At 40.9% G+C, this 24,721-nt stretch overlaps 1 protein-coding gene across 4 annotated transcripts in view; it reads right to left on the minus strand.

The window, feature by feature from the left end:
- ARHGEF28 (Rho guanine nucleotide exchange factor 28) overlaps window positions 1–24,721 on the minus strand; it is a 123,244-nt gene that overhangs the window by 60,812 nt on the left and 37,711 nt on the right. Inside the window, exons 4-5 of one of the 4 annotated variants that reach the window (XM_063421465.1) lie at window positions 13,428–13,490; window positions 12,142–12,226 (exon numbers count right to left, since the gene is read on the minus strand). The exons of 2 other annotated variants lie outside the window; for them this stretch is intronic. In XM_063421465.1, the coding sequence (XP_063277535.1) occupies window positions 12,142–12,226; window positions 13,428–13,490 (148 nt within the window). Of the gene's footprint in view, window positions 1–3,911; window positions 4,261–12,141; window positions 12,227–13,427; window positions 13,491–24,721 lie in introns of those variants that run through there. One more of the 4 variants, XM_063421466.1, reaches the window with a different exon arrangement.

Here is a 24,721-nt window from a genome sequence, read left to right on the forward strand (position 1 = left end):
ATCATTGTTGGAAAACATTAAGAATATTAACAAAATCCATTTTCAAATAAAAAGTCTCAAAAATCTCCCCTAGACTTTCAAAAAGGTTATTCACATTGCAGATGCAAACATTCATCATGGTTTGTGAAACAAACAGGACTGCTAGAGCAAACTGGCAAAGGTGTCCCCAGAAGAGTTTAGGTTCTGTAAGGTATTGGAAATGGATTTCAAGATGCTTTCTAAAGTAAGAATGATCTAAATAGCACAGCTCAGCAAGTTGATCTGTCTGCCAGAACTGAACATCCTCTGGCTCTACACTGTGATTACAGAAAAAGAATAAAGACATGCCTCTTCTAGAAGAGCCTGTGGCTCTCTGCCATCTGCCTGATAAACAGTCAAGATAGATATATGTGTCATTTAGATACCATGCTGGAAAGAATAATCTCCAAACATGGGTAAAATAAAAGACCTTGACCAAAGAGTAACTAGGCACAAGTTCTCTACATCTTCTCTAATATTGTAGAGTTACACAGAAAAGGCAGCACATTTTACCAGCCACAAAGCTTATACAAATACTATAACTGTAAAAAAAGCACATTATCATCATAACAGTAATTTAAAACAGGTTTTATGTTAATGTAAGAAAATGTATAGCCTTGAATGGTCTGTGTCAGAAAATGGCAAGAACACAACACTGGGGGTTTTTGTGTTTTGGTGGTGGGTTTTTTTAGTTTGTTGTTGTTTCCACAAAAATCAAAACTTAAGTTGTTTCACAGGAGAACACACAGCAAAAGAGCAGTTAAATACATCAACATGACCAAGCCAAGAGCCAGGAAAATAATTACGAATTCTCTTTTCTAGATACTATGAATAGTTTTCAGATATCTCATCACATTTACCCCCAGCAATCTGAGCAGGGATTAATGTATAATTGGAAGTCAGTGAAAAACAGACAGTTGCTTAGGTCATGTGCATGAGTCATGCAGGACTGCAGATATACTGCTCTAAAGCCAGGTCACCTGAATTTTAAGAAAGAAGTTCCTAGCATGGTTCCAAATGAAATGACAAGCACACTGTAGATATGAAGCACACAACCCATTCCAGGGGAAGGACTGAACCCTTAATTGAGGTGTCTTAGGTCTGCACTCAGACAGTACAACTACTCATGACAACAAAATTAAGCAAGTACTTGAGAATAACCCTGCATGGAGGGTAAATGATGTAGAGGCTTTGAAGTGATAGTGTCATGGATAAACACTTAACTGTTTCAATCTACAAAGTAGAAACTAAAGCACTGTGTCACCTATATACTGAACAAGGGGGATCAGGGATGCTGGAAAACAATGCCAGCATGTTCAAGATGTAGTCCTAAAGTAGCCACTGAGAATAAAAGCACTTGTCAGTCTGACTTTGATCTTGGTCACCTAAATGTGGGCTGTAAGGAAGAACCTGTTTTCAACATGGGATTCACAGTCCTGACTCCCTCCCTGAAGAAGGCACCTTACCTACCACACAAATGAATATACAAACAGAAATAACTTAGTGTCTCATTTTATAGAGCAGTACACCAAAAAAACCCACAGTACTTTCCCAGGATATGGGATATGCCCATATGGGATGCTCACACCTCTGCATGAGTGGATTCAGGGTGTAACTCCCACCTCTCAGTGCAGTAGGACACACTAATCAGACAGATATTCACAGCACCCCTGAAGGTTTTTAAAGCTTCCAAAAGGGCTGAGACAGTTGCTGTCTCTGAGCAGGTAGGACTGTGCAGAGTAAGGACTATGCCTTGTGACAATTTCACATAAAATAACAAAATAAATACGTTTGGCGTCTGGCAGCAAGGAAAAAACCCTAGATCCTCTCCCCAGACTAATAACTAAGACAGAGTCATGTCCACAATCTCTGTGTACCCTAATTATCCTTTAAATACGCCATTCCCAGCAGGAGAGGGCAACCTGCAATGCATGTCCCAAAGCAGTGGAGTCTGCACTTGGCTCCTGACAGACTTCAGGAGTTCAGGGGAAGGGCAGAGGCTGCAAGGCTCTGAAAGGCTCCCGAGCAGCCATGAAAAGTGACTTTCACCTTAAAATGTGGAAACACTGATGTACATAGCAGGAAGTGGTGTGTGATAGCTGGATTTTTTCCATTCTGAAAAGTGTGAGAGTCTGCACAGCTCCCTGGCCTCCCAAGAGGGGCAAGAACAGCCTGATGTTTCAGAGGGGAAGGGTGGCAGTGGAAATTTCAGGGTCCAGGACAGCTGGAGCACCCAGCACACGATTTCATGATTTGTGGAGTGGCTGTAAGAGCCCTGCACTGTTTCCTGCCAGGCACTGCAAGTCTCTTGTTCACTGAGACCTGCAGGAATGAAATGCAGCCACGAGCTAGGTGCCCCACACCTGCAGGCCAGGATCAACTGGTCATGTCCAGGTAGTGGCAGAAAAAAACACAGATCACGAGCTTAGACCACGAGCTTGCCCTGCCCTTGAAGAGGCACTGCTCCCACCACACCAACACGCTGAATTTCAATCCCCCAAGCACAAATGAACCCTTGAACTTTACCACTGAAGCACGTACAGGTACCCAAAAGCACCTCCTTGCTCCAACAGCCCCATATATAAGGTCAGCTGTGTGTACAAGCCACACATGTTGGTGTACTACTAACAGGGATGGAAAACAAGGGAATGCAAACACCACATCTGTATCCAGTGCTTTAAAACTGGTGGAGTACTTAAAAAAAAAATCTGCCTAAACAGCAGTGAATGAAGGACAGGTGCACAGCTACAGCATTTACAGATAAAATGAGTCCTCCTTTGAGATGGAGTGAACATATCCAGTGCAACTTGCAACTCATTTCATCTCTGCAAATTGCACGTGCATCTATACACACTGAAGAAACTCCTCTGCAGCTGGGAAATACTGAAGTTCCTCATGAAAAGAAGGAAGAAGTTGAGGAAGTGTCTTGCACATGCATTCTGTACACATTTTTCACTCCAAACTGGGTCAAAGTCTCAGTCTGTGTAAAAAACATTCTCCTGGCTTATAGAATTTAATGATGCTGAGTATCTTACATGTCTGACTTCTTTTTTTTCTCTTTCTGAAACACAGTCTCCAATTCTATGCAAGGAAGCACAAATCTTTTTTTTTTTTCCTTTTTTTTCTTTTTTTTTTTTTTTTGCCATTCTTTGTCTTTATTCTTTGCTTTTATAAGTAGTAAAATTTTTTCTTCCCTCATTAAAGCTTCCGATCATAATTCTTCCTTACATAAACTTACTGGTCAGTGTCTTTGAGACTCTTTAAAACCCCTCTTTCTCATACTGACAGCACTTGTAGTCCCTACCTCCCAAAGACTTCTCCACAAAGAAGGATAATGTCTAACTGTGCTAAGGCAGTAACAGACCCTTTTCATTTTCTTTTGCAGAAAGCAAAAGGTTTTTCTCTTCATTTTGGTATGATTTTTCTCATAATCTAAAAAAAAAAACAAAACCAAACAAAAAACCAAAAAACAGTTCTCTGTTGAGACATAGTTGAATTACCAAATTCTCCTAAATGAAAATAACAGCAACCAGCAGAACTTTTGCAGCTGCTGCTGTGCCATGCAGCTCCAGGGTGTCAGAGTTGTTCAGTGAGAGCTACACACACATCAAGAAGAAAAGAAAAAGCCTTCAGACATTAGAGAAATAAAAACAATTGTAAAGAACAGAACATAATCTGGAGAAAAAACACCTTCTTTTTACTTGAAAAATTCCAACTCCATTACATAAAAAGGCATAAAAAACCAGTGTAGCAGACTTTTGATAGAAAGAAAATCTACCTCACACAAGCTGTTTAAAGAGCCACCTTCAGAGAAGCAGAAAATGAAAAGGAGGCAGAGCTGTAAAGAGTCCTTTTAAAAGAAAAGTCATTTAAAATAAGATAGCTTTTTCTACCTGGTTTGGATGCCCTTCTTCGAATCCTCATTTTAGGTAAGGAAGGCCAAGAGTAATTAAAAGGTGAATCAGAGTCTGAGTCCATTTTTGTGCTAAACAAACAGAGAGCCGATTCCCAAAGTTGCACTTTGTTGTTCCCAACAGCAAGTCAAGCCTAAGAGTAATGTGGAATAAACGAATGCACAAAGAAGGATCAAATTGCCCACTAAACACAGGGGAGGGAGAAGCTGTAAATGTTTGCTCTCTTCAGGCGTCCAGGCATGTAGACAGATCAGGCTGCAAATATTAAAGCAGAAGCAAGAAGGTTAAAGTATGAGAGCTTCGAGCTGAGCTGCTGCATCGTGGTCCAGAGCTATTTGAAAGGTCACTGTGTGCCAATGAATCATTAACTCACCTTTCAATTTTGATGCAAATGAAAACAATAGGAGCCGGGTAAGGAATGAGAAAATACTTCTCAAAAGCAAATAAACTATTGCAAAGCTTTGTTTCCATGTTAAAAGTCAGAGTTAGAAGATCTCAAATTAAGGTCAGGCAAAATGCTGGAACTAAAGAAGCCAAAGATGAACACCAAGCTATGAGTACTCATCAATCTGCTGGGCTCTATATCACTCCAGAGCAATACCCCTCTTCTCAGCATTTATAATTTTGGCAGACTTTGGGATGTTGCAGCTGGAAAAGTAGCGATAACCCACCCAAAATCTGTCACTCTCATCTTTCTAGCTCAAATGAGCTTAAAGCTTAAGTGTCATGAAGAAAGATTACACTGTCATTAGAGGAGCATTTTTTTCCAATAATATTTAGTCTGCACCGTAATTTCTCCTTCACGCAGTCACCAAGTTAGACAGTGAATCACCAGGATTTTGTAGAGCTGGCACCTTTACAGCTCTGGTCTAACCTCACTGCAATGCACAATGCAGCCAGTGACTAATTTACAACAAATCTTCCATTCTTATACAGTCTCCCTGAACAACTCGTAGGCAATTAGTATTCAGTAGGAACTCATTATCCCTTCCCCCAACATCTTCACGCTACACAAACTACATTTTTTTCAAACAGGCTTATATGTGGCTATACAAGAGCTAACACAAAAATAACATGTTCACTGTTTCTTAACCAACTCCAGCAAACATTTCTTTTAGTTGCCCCACAATGTATGTGGTTTTGTATTCCACATAAAGGAGGAGAGGGAATGTGGATCAGCTTAAATGTCAGGTTTTGGAAGATGATGACATTTGAGCTTGTTAACATTCCTTACTTCACTTCAATTATTTTTCAGGCTGCTAGGGTCTGCAGCGCTACTTCTGTATTATGTTTCAAGTGATTCTTTGATCCACTTTTCAGTCAGAGATAACAATGTATTTGTTGAAGAAAATAAAGTAATTCAAATGCAAATTTAATTCAAAACCTGTTAGAAAAATATCCGCCATATTTTCAGGGATAAAATAATTATACAAGCCCCTCATAAAGTGCACAAATTACATAAAACACAGTTGAAACACATCATTGTTCTGCCCTTCCCTTAACTGAAGTTCTGCCAGCTTTGTTAGGCCTGAAAAGAATAATTCACCCCAGACGCTGGAAGCCTTAGACTTTCACTTTAAATATTAGACACTCACAGAGGTTTTGTTTGATTTATATATATAATTAACAGCCCCAGGGAATTACAGCAGACAATGGAAAATACAGGGAGGATATAAATCCATGCTTTAAGCATCCACTTCAAAATATCTCCGCTCCCTGGAATGTCAGGTTCAAATTGCACTGATAAATCCCCTGGGCACACAGGAATGCAGGCACTGACTTACTCCTTCCCACCTGCACACCACCCAGGCCACCCTCCTGCCTCCCACCATGGCCATGGCTTGAGAAAAGGCTAGCACAGAGCACATCAAGAAAAACCTTCCCAACTGCTCCAACAGAGAAGATTTCCCCTCTACACAGCAATTATCCCTTCACAAGTGTGCTGTCCGGCTCACTGGATATATTTAATGCCGACCAGAATAAAAGTTTTCATTTTCAGACATGCACAAATGGCAGTTTTCCACGGACAAAGGGCAGTTTAAATTCAGAGAGCTGCTTAAAAATGTCTCACCTTTCAATTTGATCAATTATTCTTTTGTTCTATATTATATTCTTATGTTCTATATTATGATAAATAGTAAATTTTGCATATTTCCATGTAATTACTGGAAAATAATATTTTATTAAACTTTATTTCCAAACGGTATCTCCATTTGTGCATCTTTTCTGCAAATCTGGGTTTTTTCACTTACAGATTCGGCTAAAAGAACTCACTCTCACTGGTCTTCCTGGACTTCTGTTTAGTCTGAGGAGGGGTAAGTAGAGACGAACAAAACACTCACCATGAGGAAATGCAGCCAATGTATTTAATGGCATTAAAATATTTTACATGCCGAGACATTTACTTTCCTGAATGACCTCTGTACACTGCACAAACGCTGGCACTGACTGCTCAGTTTCTGCCTGTCCTCCTCCCTTAAACAAGCCACTCTCATTCAACATTCTAACACCAATGAGTAATTAAGATTGTTCAATAATTTTTCAGCAGCAGCCCCATTACATAATTCTTGGAGAATCCAACAACTAAATTTCTGCAGTAATGACCTGAAACCCTGACCATGCACTCCTTCTGTTTATCATCTCTTCTCTGTCCTAGTTCTTAGGCTTTTCACCTGCACACTGCAACCTCTCCTGAACAGGATCGTGCACAGGAATTTGTCAGTCATAGTCTGGAAGTGCAGATAAATTATCAACCTTAACCCCTACTTTTGAAGGGTTAATTGAATATCACTCACGTTACTTACTCTGTTTGGGCCTTGTGAAAGGCTTCTTTTTCCTTATTTGTAAAACCCCTTTATGCAACCATGAAAGATGTCATGCTGCTCTTTGCACAAAGAAGGGTTTTGCCCTACAGTCTTTGACTAAAAATATTTTATTTCTTGCACTTTGTAGGGTGATCCAAACCACTTTTCACCTGCCACTCCCTCTTCCCAAAGTACTGGCATTTGCAGGCAGCTACCACAGAGATCTGGCTGCTTACAAGATAAAAGGTGTTTTTAGCTGGAAAACATTAACCTCGCTTTCCACTGCAAAAAATATTTTCATTATATATACTAAGGTACAGATGTGAAGATAAAGACAACTGTGCGGGGGTTATGTGTATTATCCGAGGCTAATGCTTTCGACAAACAATGCAATGCCTTAAATTCTTTCAACCAGTGCTTACCAAAACACATTCATAAAACCTAAATGTTTTTCAGAGATAGCACAGGGCATTGTCTATTGTCTGGCCGTTCCTGTGGCCCGTGGCAGTGGGGAAGGAAGCACAGGAATGTCACCACATCCGCAGGCTCCACGCAGGAGCGCCGTTCCCTCCCCGTGTGCGCGGTGAGCGGCACCGTGGTACCCTGAGGGTGGGCTGCCTCTGCCCAAACCCTGCCAAACCACTGCTGGCACTTCTCTCTCTCAGGCAGAGCAGAAAGGCACAACCCTGAGCCACCATCCCCTCCCCAGATGGAGAATATGGTGTGGGAAATGTGGCTGATGACCCCACAAGCAGAGATGGAGAGGGTCGCTTGTGGCACAGGTAGGGTGGGAGCTGCCTGAACAAAAGCTCTGCCAAAAGCTCCCTGTTCACTTTGCTCCGGGAAGAGTCTCCCCTGGTATCAGCAATGAAATTGATTTCTCCCAGCTAGGTTCTGTCCCAGGCCCAGCAGAGCCTGCAATCCTTTCCCAAAGTACAATCAGATCATTAGACAAGACAAAATGGTCTAGAAAGGGTTGGGTGATTGATCTTCACCACTGGTCTCTGTGACCCACAGGCACAAGTGGCTTCCCTGCCTTCTTCACTCCATTGTTCTTACTAATTAGAGCATATCTTCCCACAGAGAGGATCAGACAATGCACCTAGACAAACTATCTGCTTTACCCTATGTTAGACTTAACAAGACTCAGCAAGTGTGACTTAAAGACAACTACAAGGAAAACATTACCAACCAGAAGTCAGCCACCAAGTCCCCTCCAACTGCAGCACTCTATTTGCCCACAACAACGATGCAATGTGGCTGTCAACATCCTCATAGGTCTTAAGGACGGCTTGTCACAAACATCAGTTTTACCATTTCTCTTCTCAACTAAAGACCAGAGTCTTTCTAACAGGAATTTATACAGGAGTAATTAGAAAAGCTTTGCCACTTTGCTGTTCTCTCCCTTTCCCAAATCACTGAATCACTGAAGAACAAAGAACCAAGTCCAGATCCTTGAGACCTCAGTTGATAACCTCCTCCACTTGTTCTTACCATCCTCCCCATCACTAAGTTTCTGATGGGAGAATCAGGCATTTGGTTTAAGGAACTGGCCCATTATTTTCCTATTTTGCAAACAGAGGTTTCCCACAGGTAACACATCAGTTTGGGATTTAAATTGTTCAGCAGTGGATTTCAGATGGTCGAGGCAGGCAGCCTCTCTCCTTCATCCCTACACAGTGCTATGGCAGCATTTGGTGGATCCCATCTCCCTCTCCAGCACCCTGTGGCAGCACACCCACACTGCATCACCCAGAGGGGAGCAGGGCTGGGAAGGGCAGGGTGCAGGGCAAGGGAAGGAAGAGCACAGGGTTTCTTGCACTGCATGCTTCCCTTGCAAACAGAATCACAGAGCCCAGGACGGGTCAGGTCAGGAAGGACCACAATGGTCACCTGGTCCAATCCCCCTGCTCAGGCAGAGTCATCCCAGAGCACAGGGCACAGGATTGTGTCCAGATGACTCTGGAATATCCCCTGTGAGGGAGACTCCACACCCACTCTGTTCAATCTGTTCCAGGGCTCAGTCACCCACACAGTAAAGAAGTTCTTCCTCATATTCAGGTGGAATTTCCTGTGCATCAGTGTCTGCCCATTGCCTCTTGTCCTACTGCCTGGCACCACTGAGAAGAGCCTGGTCCATCCTCTTGACACCCACCCTTTCATAATTTATACACATTAATGAGGTGCATGCCTGTTTTCCATGCTTTCAACCCTGATGAAGCCACAGGTTTCGACAGGGTGAAGGATCATAACCATTCAGCATCACAGAGCCTCCTCCTCCCACCACAAGTTTAAACCAGCAAAATTAGCACTCCCAGAAAAGCACGGTGAATTAGGTATCAAAGCTAGCCAAATTTTGACATGACAGTAAATGGTCCTGACCCCTAGCCCACAAACCCCCACTCACATGCCCCCCTCATGCTCTGTTCCTCACTCTTCTATTCAAACAGCTGATGACAAAACTCATCCACATTAGGGACCTCTTTTACCATAACAAGCTGATCTTCTGTAGAACTTGTGTAGACAGACAACAGAAATAATAATGAAAAATGTAAGATGACAATACAGCACTAGAAATTTGGGTCAGTTTTTCATTGACTTATTTGTGCAATTTTTGGACACTAGCCAGGGAAGGAACATGGAGCAGCTGCCGCCTTCACAGACACTCTGCTGAGAGCAGCAGAGCACTCTATCCATCTCCAAAAACACTATTCTAAGGCACAACAAATTTACTGAAACACTCTGCAGTCATGGCAGGCCTCAGGAAAAGCAGAAGCAATTCCTGTGCACTGCTTTCTGGATTGCTTTAAGCTGGGCTGCCAGTCCAAGAGTTTTTAAGTGCTTAACTGCACTCACTTCCAAATGGATCTATCTTTTTATCATTCCCAGACAAGGCATATGGAACCACTGTGTAATAGCAAGCCACCAAGCCTGAGAGAAGACCATGCTGTCTGAATTTGTATCAACTTCCTTGCTATTCCCAATGTCCTGGGGTGGCTTTCCTCCCAAATTTGCCCTAAAGCAGGACACCTCAGCAGATCCATTTCTAATTGTAGTGCAAATTACAAATTTAATTGTTAAGGCTACTTTTTAAATGTTTTCTTTGAAAGCAGGGTGGCAACTACACTTAGAACATCTATAACAAGAATAGCACTGTTATAAATGATAAAAATATGATGTTTGCGATATTCAATGAATGAAGCATTCTCCTACAAAGAGGTCTTAGCCATGGGTATCTCTTTTGAAAAGCTGTTATTAAGTGGTGGTACTTCAGGTTTGTTTCTTTCATAAACTAGAAAATAATGTAACTTCACAAATTTAAAAGAAGCATCTCTGCACAAACTGTATTAGTACGCCAGGATCCTTGGAAAACACTCACCAGATTGGGATATAGAAGGGATTAATATTTTTACAAAACTTGGGCAAGAACATGACCTGTTCCTAATACTGACCCAGCATAGCTCCAAAGAGCCCATGGGGACACACACTGGATCATCTGGGGCTTTGTCTCAAACCCTTCATGTTGCCCAGCTCACAGCATTGCTCCAGCTCAGACCTTTCTGATGTCTGTTTCATAGCTGATGGTAGGTATTTACTTTTTTATCCTTTTTATAAAATACCAAGGTCACCCTAGGGTAACAGGAGAGCTCAGTTTGGGATAGGAAGCTCATTAATACTACTTTCAAGTGGCAGCAGTCAGTGTGCCCTGACTCTTGAAACAACCAGCAAGCAAAGCACATACAGAGATAATCTGCCTAAATTATCTCCTTGTCCAGGATCTATTCAGATCAAAAGACTACCTGGGAAATACAGAATAAATGTGGGTGGAAAGCTCGTCTCCTTTTTGTCCAGTACCTTGATGAAAACTCCCTGATGAAAATAAGAGACTATTTGCAAAAGCCTGAGGACTAAGGGATTATTCTTCCTTATTTCAGCTCTGTGGAGGCCTGTGAGAGCAGGAGCAGAGAGCATGGATATGGACTCTTGTGAAAGCAAATCAAAGTTTGACATGGACCTCCCTTCTACTGAAGCTGTGCCAATGGCTTGGTTATCGAGTTTACACTCACACTGGCAGACTGTGATGCCAAAAAGTTCACCAAAGACACACCTCATTAAAAACTCAATTTTCTATGCTTCAGGGAAGACAGTCTCTTGAGGAGGAGGAAAGCTGAGGAATGCTTTCTTGTGTGCACTCTCAAGACTACAACTGTTTTCCTCACAATGTATTTCTAGGTTATATCTCACATTTAAAGATACACCCCAGATTGCACACTTATGTTAGCATAAAATGAAACTGGGCAGAAGACAGGCTGAAAGAAAGGTTATTTAAACACCATTTTTTAAAAAAGTATATATATATGGAGGGTTGTTTTGTTAAAAACCAAATTTGGTTTGGATTTTAGGCAGAGGAAGAGAACAAGTTCTGGGAAGCCAGAAACCATATATTTGTAGCTTGTTGATTTTTCTTTCCTTCTTTCTTCCTTTTGAGGTTAACATGAATTATAATGCTTTAGACAATCAAGAGTGGAGGAAACTCCAAGCAACAAGAACAAGTTTGTTTCAGTGTGTAATGCGCTTCTTCCAGATTTCTCCCTAGCTTTTTAATTAAACTCAGTTCAGGCTCACACCCCAGGAAAATTTGACTTCCTGTATCTTCTGCAGCTCTTAACTATTCTGCAGTCTTCAATATTGCATTGTCAATAGACACTACAAGCAAATGTGAATATCTTCATCTTCTGAAATAAGTTATTGTCACGTTTAAATGTTGTTTAAAGGTTGTTGCTGGCAGTACCGTGACAGACCAACCCCAAGGTACGTCTCTAGTGCAAGGAACTAGATTTTGCAAAGTGGAAGAAGCAGCACAAGGATGTCAAAGCTGCAGCCCAAAATCCCAGAGTGCAACTGCCACCATCATTAGGTGCAGTGGTAACTGTGCAATTTTCTTCAGTTGCTTCTCCTGCCAATTTTCAAATACCTTTTGACTAAAAATTAGGGGGTTTAAATCTTCCTTTACCACAAACTGAACTTTTTTGGCATGACCAGTCTGAGTATTTGCATATCTCAAATCACCCAAGTACTGAAGTGCTTCTTTATCACCTTGCTGTCTACAGTCTTCTTTCTTTCAGGAAAAAGAGGATTCACAGAGAAAAGATAATTGATATGCCCAAAGCCTTGTTAGAAATCTGTCAAGGAGAGAAACTGAAGCAGAAATCTGCAGACCCTGGATAGAAATGCTCTGCAGGATCACTCTGCCTCTCTCAAGGCATACATAAAGCAAAGATAGGAGGGAAAGCTGCCAGAAAAATATAAAAATTACTACAAACAGAAAAATCTGCACAGCCTGAATCAGAGTACCTGTAACTGTCTCAAACAGGCAACACTTAACATATAACTTTCACTCTTACCTATCAGTAACCATAAAATTATTTCCTGTAGTTCCAGTGTCAAAACAGGCACACTTGACTCCAAACACTTCCAAACGCAAATGTTCTGCCTTAAAAAACCCAGAAGAAAACAAACACAAAAAAGATACGACAACAGTAAGTGCAAAAAATAAATAATTTTACAGACATAACAAAAACTGCACAGCTCCAGACAGCAGGACACTGCTTTTTTCTGTCTTGAAATTAAAAAAAAAATCTACCACTTTTAAGTCTTATCCACCATGGTGAGGAAATCTAACCAAAGGAAAGAACAAAACAGCAACACTGAAACCAGATTTTTCTTCAGATTTCAGTACAGGCCCACTGGTTTACAGAAAAGAAGATCATCATGGCAATTATATTCTGCTCCTTAAACTGATCTGTGGTTAAATGGGGATTTCTGTGGAATCATGAAAATCAAAGGGCAGACTCTACTAAAAATATTTTGTAGCTGCCTGGTCACAGAGTGAACTGCCAAAAAGTTTGGCATCAGTAATTTTATCTGGGGCAAAGCATAGCTTCCATGAGTTTTTCATCACTGGTAGAGCAAACAGAACAGAAGAGACAGATACTGCTAGGTTGCTGGCCATGGAAGGAGGAGATCACAGAAATTATTTTGAAAAATTATCATCATCATCATGGGAAAAAAAAGGCTCTATATCCTTGGAAGAAAAACTGGGTGTTTGGGCCACTTTTCTCAATGGGAAAGAGAAACTTTTGCAGCGTTGAAAATGGCCCTGTGAACATTATCTTTCCCAATCACCTATGCAAAACAGGAAGGAATTATAAATGTTTAAAACCCCATGCCCTGCTCACACTGTTACATGCCCAAGCCATGCAGCTGTCAGCTCCTAGACTTTCTCCCAAAATATTCCGGGTTGCTGATTCTGAGGATAACAATGCCTGGCAATAAAACACATGCATAACATTGAAAGGGGAAAAAATCCTTTTCTTTGTTGCTTTCCATTTATTTCTTGTATTCGTTCTTCCCAACCAGATACTGGTTTTCTCTCAATATTTCCAGCACATTTACCTTCAATGAGAAAAAGGAAAAAGTGCATTGGGTGGTTGGTTGGTTTTGGATTGTGTGTAGCAGGTTTTTCTCTTGTAAACATAAAACAGATCTCTAATAATTTCCAAAGGAGACAGAGAGAGGGGAAAGAACATAGCAGGTGTGACTAGCACTGGAGTGCCTCCTGTTAAGCATCCTGTTGTGCCCTGCTCCTATTCCTTCCATTTTTAGATAGTGCAAACCCAAAACTCATCACTTGCTTGGCTCCTTGTTGGCCCATCACACTCCTTGGACTGACATCCCTGGGGCTCGAGAGATCCTGGAGGATGAGAAACATATTGCAAAAAAAAAAATCAACTACAATTCTTAAAACCAAACTACAGGACTCACTACAAGACCTGGTGCCTAAGGCAGCCAGGTCCCAACCCAAAGATGAAGGAAACAGGGAGCAAAGGGAGTTGGTGCCCTTCCAGCACCGAAAGTTTAAAGCACCTCTGCTAATGGCACTTTGTGGAGAAAGAGCCATAACAATCAACATGCTTGAAAGAGATGTTTGAGGAAGAACACAGAGAGCAGGAACAGGAAAGCCCTCCCAGTAGCCACTGCTACTCCAAAGGTTCCTTCCAATCCAAACCATTCCGTGACAACATTGATTTTTGGTAGAGATTTCTAAAGTAAGAACCACATACACAAAGAAGTGAGAAACAGAAGTGGGGGACTTTCTACCCCCATTCAAAGAGCACTCACATTCTCACTCTTACAAGTCCTCTTTGATTTACACATCCAGCTACTAGTGAGATTCCAGAGTTCGCTTTTCTATTCATTCTTTTTTATTCAATCCCCCTTAGCTGTTTCCCTCTCCTCCACTGACAACTATTTGAATTTATCTTCTTATCCCCCATTGTGTGCTTTTCCTGCCAAAACCACTGCCATTTAACAGGAATGCCAAGCAAACATTTTTTTTTAGAATAGTTTAGAACAATTCAGGGTAAGAAAACTATGATATTTAGCAATATGGTTAAATGAGTCAGGTTAGAACATATGCTGATTTTCACATTCAAGTAAACCAGTAAACCCAGCTTTGGTCAACTGAGAGACTTCTGGCTGTCACCAAACTCTATTTCCATCCTTCTTCATCCCTCCCCACTTCCACTTTTTACTGCACACCCAGCAGTCCACTCAATCCCTAGCCTGCAATTCAAGCCCATCAGATCTCACACACTGTGTTCACTCTTCAGGCCCTGCTGAGGCAAAATCCAACTGGATGTCTGTGTTGTTGCAACCCTGGGCACTGAGAATTTCAGGCTTTCTGTGCTGACAGGCACTGACTCCCAGGCAAACACTGCATTTGAACTGAAGCCTTGGAACAGGCTTCCAAAATTGAGTGATAGAACTGGGATTGTGGGTGTGTAGTTTGAATAGAAGTGTGTGATATCACATGCTGGAAAACTTAGAGTTTAATGTTTTAGAATATAATAATATATATATAAAGCAAGATGGAGTATTTAGGGCAGAGGCCAGTCCTTCTTTTTCACCTTCTTCTTCACAGTTCTGTGTGGTATTTTGTAATTGGATACAGAAGTCCGCATTGTGGGATGTGGGTGGTTGGTTATTGGGTGAAAAGTAAAAATAATTTAGCTGTCATTTCTTAATTGGACAGTTTATCCTTAAAAAGCCTTGTAGAGAGATAGATAGGGGCCATTTTTCTAGTTTGTTAGCTGTAAGTGCTGCAGAACTCACAACCTGTGAGACAGTAACCTAGATAAGAATTAATGAACATCTGAGTCCAAACATGAAACACCGTCTGGCACATTTAATCCTGATTCTGGTAAAAAGAAGATAAAAAGCAACATATGTGATGAGTGTTTCTGCCAGCTTGAGTGCACAACCCAAAGATGGGCCAGGACAGCCCACAGTGTGGCCAGCAGCAAGTCCATGCTCCAGTCCTTACGCAGGGCAACCAAACTCTCAGTGACAGAGACCAACAACAAGTAGAACTGATTTCACTGCAGCTTTTCAACAAACAAGTCAACTTCTTGACAGTACTCCGAAGTAATTAAGATATAGGGGGTGACAAAGGTTTGGTTTTTTCTAATATAGGTGTTACAACAAGCAATTTTTCTTAGTTTAATATAAGATGATCCTCTGCTCTGGACACACTTCACATACACTCATGTATGAACACACACATATACATATACACATATATGTACATCTAGACACTGTAATTTTACTTCATATGCAAATAAGATGCCTGCAAAAATTTATTTAAATCAAATTTTAAGCACCTAAAACTTGTCCAGATGATATGCAAATTAACCATTCTTTTTACCCTTTCAGCCTCTCTAAAAATCTGCACTACCACTCCTAACAGTACAAACCATGGCCAAAGTCACTTGCTTGATCCTTCAAGAGGACTCAGGGTCTGATGCAGCTGCCCAACCAAGCATCAGAGAATGAGCAAGTCTGAACCCAGAGGGCCTGGCTCCTGTTTCAGCTGTCACAAGCAATGCTGTGTGAATGATGCCTTAGAAGGAAAAAGCATTTCAGGAGTAAGAAAAAGAAGTATCAGCTATCATTCCAGGGTGGAGAACTTCTACTTCTTCAGCTTCTAAATTACTTTATGTTCTGTCCAGATGGTATAACTGTAACAAAGACTGGAGAAAATATGGCTTTCATATTAAAAAACCATAATCACTCCCCAGTGGCTCAACACACTCCTACACTGAGATACAGTCCAATACTTTGGTCTTGCTTGACAAAACAGATTTGAACACATGGGCACTAACATCCTTGGCAAATACCTTGCATTTTTGAGCAAGGCAAAGAGTGGTGCAGTGTCCTGTTCTCAAAAGCACTAAAGTTAAAATGACTTTGAACTTTTGCCACTAGTCCAAATTCCCTTGTGGAGCTCTCATACTCCCTGTATGGGACAGTGAGATAAACATCATTAAATAGTTGAAGTACAGGTATTTGGCATAACAGTTACTAAACCAGTAGATAACTAGATGCTGATTTAGTGAGAGGTAATAAAAGAATCTGCCAGCTTCTTATCTTAGAACTCTGAGTTTATGTCAGCTCATTTCCCTTTAACATCTATCCCCTTCCTTTCTGAACACACAAAGTGAATCTTCACTGTGCAGCACCAAAATCTGAGCACAAAATGCCTCTATTTGGGCTGCTCTTTCTGAGCTCAGCACTGGACCACAGGCCAGTGATGTCAGACTGTCAGTCTCTGCCTGGCACAGCAGCTCCCACTTGCAGAGCTTAGTTACTCATCGTATTTCCCAACTGGCTGTGCCTTCCACAAGCCCATGTTTGCATATTGCTCCTGTAGCTTTCCACAAAGCTTGAAAATACCTTTCCAGTGGAGTTTCAGTCTCTAAATGCGCTGTCCAGCACAATTGGCTATATTGTCCTACCAGGCCCACAACTCACTGTAGCATTTAAACAATTCTAGAGACTTCATTCCACTTTTTGTCACATATGTTGGCTCTATCAGATATTATTTTCAAGGCAGTTGTTCCTACAACAGCTAACACATTACTGAAAAGTCCTGGTATCACAATACTCTTGGATACACCACCTACGTGTGCAAGAGACAGAAGAGGTTCCCTCTCTGACATAGATACAACTGGCTGATCTTTCAGCAAGCTACTCTGCAATGTCAATTGCCTCCACCTCTTTTAAAGAAACTGTCTTGTGTGTAACTGACATGACACTATCTGTCAGTGGCTTTTGGGAAGTCAAAATCTTTACTTCTTTCTTATCTACACCCAACAATACATGATCTTCATTTTCTTTAGAAAGAGCCCCAGAGTCTTGGAAAGGCTAGAAGTAGAAAAACTGAGCTTTATCTCTGAAGACAAATAGTTGTATTTATGCTTAGTTGCAAACTGTGTTATAGGCTTTTGTAATTCAGTTCAAACAGTTTGATAAAACAGCAGCCACTTCATTTTAGCCATTCTTATAAATGCAACTGATATGTCATGCTACTTCCATATGCTAATGAATCCTAAAGATCCAAATCCTAACCATAATCGAATAAGAGACCAAACTGTATGTTCCCATGCAAACTTCTATTCTCAGCCTGTTTTCCTCTTACAAAGATTAATTGTGCTCTGACTAGCCAGTATACAGTGCTCTGGAGAAAACAGCAATATTTTCTAAGACTAGAAATATTTCTAACGCCTGAGCTGTTCACAACTGTAGAAGTGTCACAGTTCAGTTCATTCATTGCAGATTCATTATAGACTTTCTACTGGATCAAAACAATCAGTATGGGACCAGAATCTTTTCACCCCAACAAGACTCATGAGCTGCAACACTCTGCTCCAACACACGCTTTCAACATAGACTCCAAAATGTGTGCATACTGCAGATTTAATTCTGAGATGTCATGGATTACAATACCAATACGTGAGTTCCAAACTAATGGTCAATTTCTGCACAGCTGGCAATAATAATTAAAAAAGATCAAGCAACCAACCAAAACAAAACAAAAACAAAACAAAAAAACCACCACAACCTAACATGTCAGCTCAGCAACATTCCACTGCATTCAAATGTTATTAAAAGAACCCAAAACAAACAGCAGTCACTTCATACTGATAGCACTTTTACCAGATGTACCTGGTTTGATCAGATTTTGTTTCTCTCAATCTAAATTACTATTTTAGCTGCATACCCAATCAGATACTAATAAAGCTCCTGTTTTAAAATGTGTTTAAGAAATACCAAGACAAAGATTTTCCAGTTTTGTAAACAAATACATATAAATAAAAACCAGAATATAAGACTAAAGATCAAATACAACTGACAGAAATACAGCTGTAATGGCACTTCTCACATATTTTGGTATCTCCCAAAAGCTGTTTAGATACCTCCAAGTAGATGACAATGGGAACTTGCAGCATTTTTGTTCATCAAGCATTATTCCTATTTACATCCAGTTAAGGATTCACAGTAACCCACAAGGTCTCTCTCAGAGACTGACTTCTCAGATGTAATGAACAATGCTGTCTCAAGGATGAAAGTTATGCTAGACATAAGTCTGGTGCTGACCCCAAACTGGCAGCTGCAAGCTCCCTAAAGGCACTGAGCTTCACCATAAATGCAAGAGCTTTCTGGTCCAAAAGCAGAGCTTGCTTCTGCAATCCAGCTTTCCAGCACACAATTACATAACAGGTTCTTTCAAAAAATAATCATCTATTCCTGCAGCATAGAAATAGCAAGAAATGCTGCCTGCCAGGCTAGAATTTATTTCTTAGCTCTGGTAGGTGCTCAGATAGACATGCAGAGGTTGCTGCTTCTCAGCCTAAATAAAGCTCAGCTATTTGTAAAGGAGAAATCTGTACCTTCGTGTCATCCTGGGACAACTCATCAGATGCCAAGCTCTCAGGACCTGCAAGAGCAAAGATTGCTGCCTTTAATAATAAGGCAGTTCAATTTGTGTCTGCTTTGGTTTCTGCTGCTGGTCTCTCTCCTTTCCCAGATAGGAAAGGGGGCACAAGAAGCAGGCAGGCAAGCCAGAACAATGGGCATGGGCAGCCCATGCATGATCCCGTGGGCAGCACGCAGGCTGGATACACAACAAGGGCTGTGTTACTGTCACAGTTGTGTTTGGGCTGATTAACCCCCACACAGCTCCAGCACTGTGCCTCACTCCAGTGCCACAGGCCAGCTGAACTCTGCTTTCCTTCTGCAGGGATTCACATTTTTAACACAAAAAGTAAAAAAAAAAAAAAAAAAAAAAAAAAAAAAAAAAAAAAAAAAACCAAAAAAAAAACACCCTTTGCTTCTGTCGCTCTTTTTTTTGTTTGTTTGGGTTTTGGTTTATATTTTCTTCCAAGGGTTGTAGAGAAGGACACAGCAAAGCCAGAAAAACACCCAAAGGAAACACCTCCCAAACTTCTTAGGTTTTGCCTAAATGCAGTCTTAAGGAATACCGTGAAACAGCAAAGAAGAGTAATTTGGATACAGGAATGTAAATGAATACAAGCATGATTCATGCTTCCAGGAACATTATTGTTTAGCAAACATATTTTAAAATAAAATGATACTGCAATTATTTAGACAGAGTCATCACAGTAAATATGCTTTGTTTTATATTGAATCTTTCAACTCTAGGTTCATATCTGTTCTCAGATATCCTCTTCATTTCTCCAGCTCCAGTACACAGGTAAACTAAGTATGCTTCAAGAGTCAGCACAGGGTGCCTTGAGGTAGAAGGAGGAGTTTGGGGACCTTTATTGGAGTTGAACAAAGCATACACTCAAGTTTTCTTTTAAAAATAGTTGTATCAGTACATCTTAGGAAAAACAATTCGAAGACAGCTGCCCATTACCTAAATCACACAGTCCTCAGCAGAAGGGAAATCTGCCTGACCCGCAGGTCTCCTGGACATGAATTTCTGGGATGAAGTTATGGGCCCACTGCAACCTGCTGTCCCTGACCTCAGCAGGGCTCCTGGACACTGGCAGGAGTTGGGACTGGGTCCATCCTGATCAGCACCACAGTCATTAATTTTTAATTAATCCACCTTCTTTAACTGATGTCCTGCAGCACTCACACATATATCTCCCCTTGCATTCTAATACAGCCCAATCACAGAGCACAAAATCCCTGCTGCTGTCAAGCTACACATTCTAGACTCCTCCTTTCAGCTAGCAGGAGCAGACTACTTCTGTGAGTGCAGACACCTACTTTAAAGCTTCCATGAGAAGATTTTTTTACAGTACTGACATGCACTTGGCATTATTATTATTTACTTCCACAATTCTCAGAAATGAAAAGCCATTTTCTCTAGACCATATATACTACAGCAACAATTGGCTTATCTTCCAGGTAACAGTATTCAGTCAACTCATGGGCATGGAATTTCAAAGTCAAGAAAACAGAAAAGAAAAGCACAAACTCTAAAATTAGCCAAAATACCACCTAATCCACTTTTTGTTCTGCATCCTGTCGGGATAGTGTATCACTCCTTTTATTTGAATTTAAGTTGCTATGGGAGATCAAGCTAACAGCAGCATCACCTCTCACTGACCTACTGCTTTCATGTGATGGCATTTCACAAGAAGCACACTGCTATAGCAACCTCCTGTTGTTAACAGCTCAGGGCTTCTGATAGCATTGGGTTTTAAAGGTCTGTGGATCTTGACTTTAGAAGTGAGTAGCTACTGCCTCTTGGAATGGCAGTGGTTTTAAAATCTAAGGGGAATACTTTCATGACATGAGTGTGCCAAAAGAACTTAGCAGACACTTTATAAAGGGGTTCAGAGCATGCAGCTCAGAATGCAGTAAAAAGCACAATCATTTCATGTGATTTTTGCTTCCAGCAGCAACAATTGTAACTCAATCTTGAACAAAGTTCTTTGGATCTCCTGAATGCTGGCAAATGGAAATGGTAAGACAAGCCATTAGTCACCAGTAACCACCATTCAGTGATTTTTCATTTTTTTGACTTGCTGGTTAGAAAACAGTCTTCCTTACAGAAATACCGTAAGCAATTAAATATTGAAATAAAAGAAGATGAAAAAGCTTTGTTGCCTAATGCTGTATAAACAGTAGTTACAGACTTCTCATGTCAACAAGTAGATATCACAGAGCATAACACATGCAACTGTGTTTACTACAATCCAGGTTGGTCCAGAAAACCTACAAAATGTGGCATGGTTTTCCACGTGTTGAAATGAAATTAAAAAAAAAAAAAAAAAAAAAAACAGGTGCAAAGTAACTCTGATGCATGAAGGCACAAAGTGTATAGCTTCCATTGAAAATATAAATAGCTATGTGTGCCTATGCCAAATATCTCTGCTGCCCATCAGAACCCAAAATGACAGTAGATGTCCTGAACTGGAGACTCTCTTGCTCTCTCTCTCTCTGGGCTATGAGTACCCACTGATGTTTACACTCTGCTTCTGCAAGTCAGACAAAGTTAAAACTGCTTCTTGCAAAAAATATCAAGGTAATCATCACCTACAAGTCACACTGGCCAAGTGACTGCCACCTATAATGCTGCCAATGAAGGGCATTCACTTTCTATCCCCAAGAGGCAGCATAAAGATCATCCTGATCAGAGTACAGCACTCAGATGAACAGCCAGAGAAAATGCATTTTCACACTGTGTCACTGAGGTCATTCACAACCCCTCTACAATAAATTCTCACTTGCAATTACAATAACTGCTAACAATTTATTATTTCTCTGCAAATTTAACTTCTAATAGCAGAACACTTGTTGCCTGAAGACCAACAGAAAAGCTGGGTTTAAAACCATTTTTTCAGCACTAGCAATGGCAGCATACACATTTAAACACATGACTGTGTCCCTATTTTACCCATTCCCTTGAAGTTACTTTCTGATGCCACTCAAACTAGTCACCACCCTTTCCCTGCATCTGGTCCTGGTCCTGTCAGCAGTTCATGCAGGTGCTCACATTTCTGCTGCCCTCAAGTGAGGTTGTCTCCAGCAGACACTGAAGAGCAATGCCAAGCCTCTCACAGAGCTCTCAGATTCCAGCTGGTTGCTTTATCCAAACATACAATGTCATACAAACTGATAAAAAACTCTAATTAATTCCTAAGAATCACATGTAAGTCCCCAAGCCTCATACTTCTGATGATGAAGAATAATTTTTTTTTGTGGTTTTCTCTTCAGCTCTAAGACATGCTTGCTCTGAGGTACACAGGGGAATATTTTGGTAATGAAAAGGCATTCTCATCCACAAGTGCAGTCCCACAGTCCTTGCACAGGTAAACTGCTCACTTGAAATAGTGAACATCTAACAGAAACAAATGAGGATTTTTGCCACATTAGGAAGTCTAGGCTGGATTCCAAAACTACTCATATAAATCATTACCCTGCTCCTATCATTATTAACTTATTAGGCTGTACTGGGATTTGCAGGAGAGTTCATTCAGTTAAACACTGCCCTCTCCTGGAACCACCTGACATTTTTCTGGCTCTTAAAATGGAATTAGTTAAAGCTTTTCCAGTCACTATAAACGTCATAATGTTTTGTGAGCAGTTTCAGTCTGACATAGGAAAACCGATGCTCTCTAGGGAGTATCATGATTTACAAACCTCCTGTAATGTAAGACTTACCTATTCCACTGTTCTCTACTAACAGGTCTCTAAAACCATATGAAACATGATCCTTCTGAATAAATAAATAGTGTATGAATCTCTGCCAACTTTCTAGAGCTTTGAAAGATTGCAACATTATGGAATAAAGAAACTGTACCTTCTAGAGGTCGTGTTGTACTGCGGGGCATTTTTGGACCTTCCACTGTCTCAACTTCATTTGAATTAATATTCTATTTAAAAATAATCTAAATTACAGTGACTGTATTGGATGCCCATGACCTTTATCTGAAAATTCAAAAACAATATCGAAGACCACCAAACACTTATATTATAAGCAATACTAAAATGACTGTGAGAGTTTCCACAAGGACACAAATCACCTCCTGCCTACAACACACAAAAGATCTAAAGGAACAGATTTACCACTTGCACTTAGCTGCTTACAACCCTCTTCTCTACAAGAAAAGCAGCACAGCAGCTTTGCACAACAGCTCTGTCCAGAAGTCTAGTTTATGTTAAAAGCATCCCTATAAAGCAGGTAATTTTGATGGATAGGTAATACAAAGAGAGCAAACTAGGACTAAACACTAACTACATGATAAACACAGTCTGGAAGCCAAGAGACAGTCCCCATGTCTGTGGCCCCTGGCCAGGCTGCTCCCTCTCTCAGATACACACCAACTATATCACTCCTGCTCAAAAGAAAGAGGGGGCTGGGATACAGTCTCCTATTTTAGAAATTACCCTCAGAAAAGACAAAACAGAGTGGGAGGAAGAAAGAATGGATTCTTTTGTGTCCTTTCATCAACTACTCTGCTTGCTTCTAGTCTTTCCCTCTAGTAGATTGCCTGTGTATTTGCCAGCTACCAAGAGCTGCAAACAGAGAAAAGACATGTAACCTGAACATGAAAGGGAAAGCCAGGGATGACCCCTGGGCTGAATACTGCAGCCAAACTAATGTGAAATCCATTAAGTCCCACATCAGTGGGGCTAGTTGCATTTTTCCCTGCTCATAGAACTGCTGTTCTAGGCAGTTTCCCACTCCAACACCTGTCAGGCAGAATAAGTCAAAAGAAAGTTGGGAAAGTGTTAAATCTGTCCATCACCAGACAAAAAAATTACTTAAATGATCATAAACTGTCTTGGTAATTTTGGATGATTATCCTGGCTTGCCCTTTCTGGTTTCTTTCATTACTCTGACACATTTCAAATGTGTCCATCAGTGCCCAGATCTCTCTTTCTCTCACAGAGGACCTCTGCCCTGTGCTGGCTGTGTGCCTCCAGAGCAGGACAGCCTCGTGGATCACCTTCTCATGTCCATGTCTCTACTGGAGGTGCACAATGAACCAACCACACTGTCCTGCTGGCAGGCACCACTGCCACACAGCAACCTCTGCCCCAAGAAGGTCACACAGAATTTTGGCAATTCCACATTCTTTCTCAGCAGCTTCAGGTGTGTCCCTCATCTCTGCTGCCTAGCATGGCCATAGAACCTGTGGGCTTTCACTTTTTGAAATGCTTCATGAAGGCATGGCTCCCGTACAGAAAGCAACTTTAACCTGCTGACAGCTTGTTTTAAGTTTTCCATTACCTCCCTAAGCTTCTAAGGAATAGAACAGGATCAGAAAGGACCAACACAGCAAAGAGTGAAGAATATACTTCAGAAAGATTATGCCTTTCCTATTACATGAATAGATGTGCTGCTGTCTGAGGAAATAGTTTCACACAAATCCACAAACTCAGCACTACATGCCATCATAACTGAGACAAAGATCCCTTTCTTCAGCTCATGAGTTTCTGACTCAAGTGTGAAGTAGCAGTGTGGTCATTTCTGTCTCAAGACACCAGGTGTTCAGCCTTAGTCTGCTGTAGATGAAAAGAGTACTCCAGGACAGCAGTAAATTCTACCTCTATTTTAAAAAGACTATGTTCTGTGAAATGTTTAATACCTACCAAAAATTTCTAATTGCTTCCCAATGTATTGGATACAACTGAAGAGCTCAAAATTCTTGTTTGCAACAGAAGGAAAATTAATTTTACCTTTCCTTTTGGACATAATATATAGTCTAAACACAACACCTTGTGTATAAGAAATTAACTAAATAAACCAGATGATCTTCACAATTATTCTGGTCTATTTCTGGCTGCAACACTGATCCTGAGCAGGAGGGGAATAAGGTCTCCATGACAGAACCTTGACTGCTGCAACTAGAGAAATGGCAAAAGGGCAACCAACAAATCCAGGGCAGTAGGCTTTTTCCTGAAAGTACCAAATGCAGAATTCTGCATCCTTTCAGAGTCCTTGTCTTTGAGAATACCTAACATCCCACACTTTCTTTTTCCATTTCAAAGACTAAATGAAAAACAAGGACTTTGTGAGTGCAAGAAAAAGCCAATCCTATAAATAACAATGCATTCTTGATCATAGTTTAACTATAGTTTAATAGGATTTACTTTTGA

Source organism: Prinia subflava, chromosome Z (genome assembly GCF_021018805.1).
Source record: "Prinia subflava isolate CZ2003 ecotype Zambia chromosome Z, Cam_Psub_1.2, whole genome shotgun sequence".
Classification (NCBI taxonomy): Eukaryota; Metazoa; Chordata; class Aves; order Passeriformes; family Cisticolidae; genus Prinia; species Prinia subflava.